The sequence below is a fragment of the Polyodon spathula genome, chromosome 18 (genome assembly GCF_017654505.1).
Source record: "Polyodon spathula isolate WHYD16114869_AA chromosome 18, ASM1765450v1, whole genome shotgun sequence".
Lineage (NCBI taxonomy): Eukaryota > Metazoa > Chordata > Actinopteri > Acipenseriformes > Polyodontidae > Polyodon > Polyodon spathula.
Window position 1 is genome coordinate 5,792,828 of NC_054551.1, and position 6,909 is coordinate 5,799,736.

General features: G+C 36.7%; 1 protein-coding gene across 2 annotated transcripts; it reads left to right on the top strand.

Annotated features, from left to right (window-relative positions):
• The first annotated feature begins 714 nt into the window (after window positions 1-714).
• LOC121330653 (parvalbumin, thymic CPV3-like) lies at window positions 715-6,070 on the top strand. 2 transcript variants are annotated; one of them, XM_041277336.1, is made up of 5 exons: window positions 715-815; window positions 3,858-3,925; window positions 4,591-4,723; window positions 5,471-5,580; window positions 5,917-6,070. In XM_041277336.1, exons 2-5 carry the CDS (start codon window positions 3,865-3,867, stop codon window positions 5,940-5,942), a joined length of 330 nt encoding a protein of 109 aa, XP_041133270.1. In that variant the 5' UTR covers window positions 715-815; window positions 3,858-3,864; the 3' UTR covers window positions 5,943-6,070. The 2 variants fall into 2 exon arrangements, with proteins under 2 accessions (XP_041133270.1, XP_041133268.1); XM_041277334.1 differs by lacking the exon at window positions 5,917-6,070 and having other exon boundaries at window positions 5,471-5,633.
• The last annotated feature ends 839 nt before the right edge of the window (window positions 6,071-6,909 follow it).

Consider the following 6,909-nt stretch of genomic DNA (forward strand, 5'->3'; position numbering starts at 1 on the left):
AGTCCAAGCTTGACCCACTTGCTTAAACTAACGTCAGTACCATTATTAATTCAAATTATTGTAGTGTTCCAATGGTTTGATTACATCATCAGTTAAACGCAGTCTAGTTTGGTACTGACAGCAGCGCTTCTTGCGGCCACAAAGAAGATCCACATTAATGCTTGGTTTCACGGATCCATATTAGCTCTAATCTTGGACTTCCTAATGTTAATTTAGATAAAGTATTCCAAGATTAGTGCTAACTGGGGTCCGTGAAACCAGCTTTCTGGAAACCAGCCCAGTTAGAGACTATATGCATTTATGCATTTATGCTTTAGGCTATGGTGGTTCAACTCATCACTGGTCGCTTACGATTATATACTTTGCCTATACTTTTACTCGGCGAGATGTTTGTTCGAAATAAAAGTACATTCTCAAAATAACCTTTTCATTTATTCCTGAACACCGTTATAAAACAATTACGATTTTAAAATAATACTCATCATCATAGTTATTATTATTATTATTATTATTATTATTATTATTATTATTATTATTATTATTATTATTACGAAACAAACTAAACAAGCGTATTTCTGTACTAAATCTTAAACTGCATACAGCCCAATGGTGGTATAAATAGTACCGGTTAATTAGTTAGATAAGAAATTTGAGTCTGGTCTCGGAGCAAGTATTTGATACACAGCACGGTAACTCGAGTATTGCCTATTGCCATTACAATCAAACCTATATAAAGCAAGGTTGAAAAAGAATAGCCACCACAAAGACTTGTCCGAGCTCCTCCGCTTTTTAGACTCAGCAAACCCCCAGAGCAGGTAAGTTCTGATACTGTGCTGTGTGTTTGTATCTGTATTCCCTGTGCGCTGGAGTGGTGGAGCATTCTTTCTTCATTTTGTGTCTTCATTCAGGTATCCGAGGAATGTTTCCTGTATAATGTATTTTGTATGCAATATTAAAACAGTGACAAATATGGTACCGGTGAATTTATTTGTGTATCAGTCCAGTTTGGGTTATTTGCACTGTATGTGCAAAAAAAAAAAAACCAAAAAAAAAAAAAAAAAAAATTAAAAAAAAAAAAAAAATCGAGGGGAATATAATGTAGTATATATTGTATATATATTGCAGTTGCTGCTGTTTTAAGAAATATTTTCATTTGTGGACCCACTTTACCTGCTTTCACTGTCTCACTGTAAATAAGGACTGTTCTATATAGACTCGTTGGTTTTGTAACACAGGTAGACTATACCAATCCAAAAAGTTGCTACGTTAACTACTAAGAAAGTTGATACATGTTTTACATGTTTAAATATATAATATACTATATATATATATATATATATATATATATATATATATATAGACACACACACACACACACACACACACACACACACACACACACACACACACACTACAGGTCAAAAGTTTTAGAACACCTGCATTTTTCCAGTTTTTATTGAAATTTACACAGTTTAATGTCTAAATGTACACTGAAATTAAAACATAGAACAAATAAAAAATGTAAAGATAAAAAAGAAATCATGGAATCATTTTGTTTAACAAAATTTAATCTAAAGTTTTGACTCATCAAAGTAGCCACCTTTTGCAGATGTAACAGCCAAACACACTCATGACATTCTTTCTACAATGGAAATCAAATATTGTTCAAAAAGTTCTTCCCAACACTGTTGCAGAAGTTCCCACAAATGTGTTGCACTTGTAGGTTGCTTTGCTTTCTTCTGTCCAGTTCATCCCAAACGAGCTCGATGGGGTTTAAGTCTGAAGACTGTGCTGACCATTCCATGATTTGAAGCCTACCGTCTTGTTCTTTTCTTGTAAGGTAGTTCTGACATAGCCTGGAGGTATGTTTTGGGTCATTATCTTGCTGTAGGATGAACCCCTGACCAACTAGATGTATACCAGAGGGTATTGCATGGTGCTGCAAAATGCTGTGGTAGCCGTTTTGGTTCAGGGTGCCACTCACTCTGTGCAAGTCGCCGACTCTGGATCCAACAAAAGAGCCCCAGAACATCACACTTCCTCCTCCATGTTTGACAGTTGGTGTCACACACCGAGGAACCAACCTTTCGCCTACTCGACAGCGTACAAAAACCCTGCGTGATGAACCGAAGATTTCAAATTTTGATTCATCAGCCCATAAAACCTTCTTCCAGTCTTCAGTAGTCCACTGGCGGTGCTTCATGGCCCAGGCAAGCCTCTTTATCCTATTTTGCCATCTTAGCAATGGCTTTCTTACGGCCACTCGACCTGTCAAACCTGCAGCTCGAAGTCTTCTCTTCACAGTTGAAACTGAGACTTGCTTACTTCGACAAGTGTTAAGCTGTGCTTGAAGCTGTTGTCCTGGGAGCCGCCTATCACGCAAGCTGTTGACTCTCAGAAACTTGTCTTCTGATTCTGTTGAGGCTTTGGGTCTGCAAGACCTCTTCTTGTCAGAGTTTCCTCCAGTTTCTAAGTGCCTTTTGATGGTGTAGGAAACTATACTCACTGACACCTTGGCTTTCTTTGCAATTTCTCTAAAGGAAAGACCTACACTTTTAAGGTTATAATGGTCTGTCTGTCTTCCTTTTGTTAATTGCCTTTTTCTTGCCATTATGATAGCATGTCACAAAGATGGCTGCAGTGGGTGACGTCAGACCAGAAACAGGAAATAAACGACAGAGAGAGGTGGAGTTTGGTGGAGCTGAGCGAATGGTTTCGCTCAGCACTTAATAAATGAACAGACAGCCATAAAATAAACGGTTGTAACAAACACAAAAGCACAGGACACGGCACATTCGCTAAAACAAAAGAGACAAACAAAATGGACTAACACTACACAAAACACGGTGAGCAGATATTTTAACTTTACATTATTATTTTGTTATTTATTACCTCCGTCTCCAAGCCCGTTCTCCACTCACCGAACACCCAACCCAGAGTGGGTGAAAACATGTAGCTTTTATACAGCTGTACCATGACTCGATTGCTAATCAATCATTCAATTGGAGTCGCGGGACAACTGCACGTGAATTAATAAAGTGCAATTCCCCTTGCTCACATATTACATTTTACTTGCACGTGAAGTGCTGTACAATCCTCGTGCCTAAATACAAATATACATTTTAAACACTCGTGTTACACAGACCTGTTTATATCCCTTGTACCAATGACTATACACCAACATTAACACACAACACAAAATACACACAGGGGTGGGCACTTTGCCACATAGCAATATATTACTTCCTGCAGTACAATACTGTCCAAATAATGCTTAAGAGTGTGTAATAACACAGTCTGTTCCAACACTGCTTTTATACAGACAGAGGGTTTGTAAGTAATCAACAAAAGTTGGGACACCTGTAGGAATTGTTAGCATCAACTTTGTTTGAATCAACTTTCAAGGCTTAATTTACTTCCATTGCTGCAGAACAGCTATAAGTTGTTAACCCATTACTTGTTCCCTGAAAAAGGCATTTTTGTATAACTCTGAAATGTACATTATTTTTCAGTTTTTGGTAACCTAAACTTTTATTTTAACCTCTGGCAGTTTACCGCTTACCTTTTTACCATTTCAGGTTATTCACTGGACTTGAACTGCTTAAATTTCAATAAAAACTGGAAAAATGAGGGTGTTCTAAAACTTTTGACCAGTAGTGTATGTATGTGTGTGTGTGTGTGTGTGTGTGTGTGTGTGTGTGTGTGTGTGTGTGTGTGTGTGTGTATATGCACAAATAAAGCTACTGAATCAGGCAGCATTAAAATATGCAGGGTTAGGGTGTATAATCACTCAATCTCTGATCCGCACTTACAGATCACTTTATAAAAATACAATAAACTGTCCCTTCTTTCAACAGGATTAAAATGTCTCTCACTTCCATTCTCTCTGCTGCTGACATCGCTAATGCCCTGAAAGACTGCCAAGGTATTGCATACCCATGTTATGACTATTTAAATGCAAAATAATATATTGACAGATGTTTAGACTATAATATGCTGACAAAGTTTGATTTGTGGATGAGTAGATGGACGCCTAAGTGAATGATTGAATGAAAACAGATGATGGATGGATGGGTGGATAAGAGATAGAAAAGAAAATTGGATCAGAGATTAGAGATTAAAAAAAAAACACTCTATTTAGGTAACAGTAGGATGTGAAGCCTATATAATCTAGATGACCTATATCATCCATACCAGAACATAGAGTTGCTGTACCAATAACTTAATATTGTGTTGTTTCTGTGTTCATTTACACTTACAACAATCAACCCTTTTTACTCTAGTCTGTAATTTATTTTATCAGTTATTTTGTTGTACTGCAAGGATTAACATTTTTATGCAATTCAGATAATACTAGATAACTACAAACAGTGATAACTACGCACAACAGCTTTGACAATATCCTCTTAGGGTGACTGAAACCCAAACGTTTAGGTGTTAAACACATTTATTTTGTTATAAGTATACTCTTCAAGTCTTAAAGATTTGGCAGTCCTGTGTGGAAGGAAGGTAGGGTTGGAATAATCAATACTTTATAAAGACTGTGTTCTTGTAGTATTTATTATACAGATTTTTCTTTTTCCTGTGCAGCTCCAGACAGCTTCAGTCCTAAAAAATTCTTCCAGCTCTGCGGGCTGCGCAAGAAAACCCCCAAAGAGGTGACGGAAGTCTTCTATATCCTGGACACCGACCAGAGCGGCTTCATTGAGGAAGATGAATTGAAGTAAACGTTCACCAAGACATCTTACTGATTCAGACTATAGGGTTCAGTCAGCCTCTTTATAGTAATTAAAAAAAAAACTGAGATTAAGATCCTATAGTCCTGTGGATTTAACAGCATCTGTGCAACAGGAATAGGATCTATAAGATCTCATGTGTGTACACGCAGCTCCAAATTATATATGAAATGCTCAAAAAACTATAGCATTATTAGCAGATTTACTGTTTCAATTGAATACACACACACACACACACACACACACACACACGCACACACACACACAGACAATCCAACCATTGATTCCCACTACTTTGGATCTGTGTAATACTCGGCTTATTGGACTGCAACTATCCTGTTCGTTTTCCTTATAACTATATTATAATGTGGTTACAACAGAGTGATTACCAATATTTCAGACTGGTACATGGTAGTTATCCTGTAAGCATAGAGAGCAAAATCCATTGCCCATTTATAACAATGTAATTACACAACTATTCATGATCTGTAATTTAAAGTTCTACATGACAAGCTAGTTAGTGTTAAAAACACACATTTGTTTAGAACACACACAAGCTTTATTAGTTTTTCATCAGAACAGCTCATAAGCTATTGACCTGACACAAGCTGTGTTACTGCACCACTGTAATTGAAATGCGATGTATTCTAGTAAGTGCCCAGGTGTAATAGTTGGTTCAGAAAGTGTTTCCAGTGCACTGCATGTGAAATCATGTGTGCTTTTGTGCCTTGCAGGTTTTTTCTTCAGAAGTTCTCCCCTTCTGCACGATTGCTGACCACAGCCGAGATCAAGGCATTCCTGAAAGCTGCAGACGACAATGACGATGGCATGATTGGAGCTGAAGGTAGATTTCAGTCATTGACTGATTCATTGATTGATTGATTTCAAGACAGGAGGCTGTGCTACTTGTAGTGACTGGGTTTAATTCCCATTAGAAATGTGATTAATGTGTGATCAATGTGTTTCTGTAAGTATGTCATTATTAGAAGTTGTCAGTGAGATAGTGTAGGCAAAGTATGTAGCCTTTTTTTTTGCAACAGAAAAAGCAAACCAGATATTATTATTATTATTATTATTATTATTATTATTATTATTATTATTATTAGTAGTAGTAGTAGTAGTAGTAGTAGTAGTAGTAGTAGTATTATAGTAACATTTCCTCTCCCGTTTCTCCTGTTAGAATTCCAGGGTGTCGTCCTTTCCTGAGCTGGATTTTTTTTTTTTTTTTTTTTTTTTTTTGGAAGATTTGCCCACCATAGCATGTTATACAACCTTTGGAATATATTGCTGAAAAGTGTAATTGCATATGTTGTATACACCAACCTTCCTCAGAAAATGTATTTAAATATATTTAAATCAGAATAAAAACAAATCTTAATTTTAACATTGTGTCTTGATGCTTGTGTTCATAAGGAGTTAAAATAACCCTGTGACCTTTCTGAAGCTGGCAACTAGTTTGGCTTTAACAGGTTCTTAGTTGAATGTTATATAGCCGAGGGATTGAATACTAAAAAAAGAGGGAGCCAACGTTGACGATTATATTCATATTAAATTTGTTATGCCAATTCATAAGAGCCATGAGAAAGAAAGGCAGAAATCAGGTATTCATTTCTTAATTGCTTTTGCAAGGAACAGATTGGTTAAAGAAGAAGATGATTATAATCGCAAGGCTACTTTCCAGTGCTGTGACTGAAAAAAAAGCCATGTGGATATTTAAGTACCAAGCAATGGTTGCATTGCTCCAATATCAGGTTCTGTAACTTCACACAGCCCCTATGCATCTCGAGGTTCAGTACATAAGATAACATTGAAGCAGCAGAATGGGGCATTCTCACATGGAAACACAATGCTTCTATATTCACGGTATACTATGTGCATATCATGTAAAATACATTGCAAGTTGTGAGTACAATTGAAAAGTAGGTCATGTAAATATGGGGAACACAATCACATAACAATAGCTTATCTGGGTTGTTTATTGTATTGGAATACAAATCACCATTATCAGACTGCTGGCAAGCCCAAGACCTTTTGATGATCCAAGTTATCAGCTTAACAAGAATTGTAATTTCTAAATGTTTTCCAACATCGAGGCGTTAATAGATGAGGTGTGTCTGTACTATGAAATGTAGGCAGCTATGCACAATGCAAGCAGCACCTTAGGCAGGTTCCT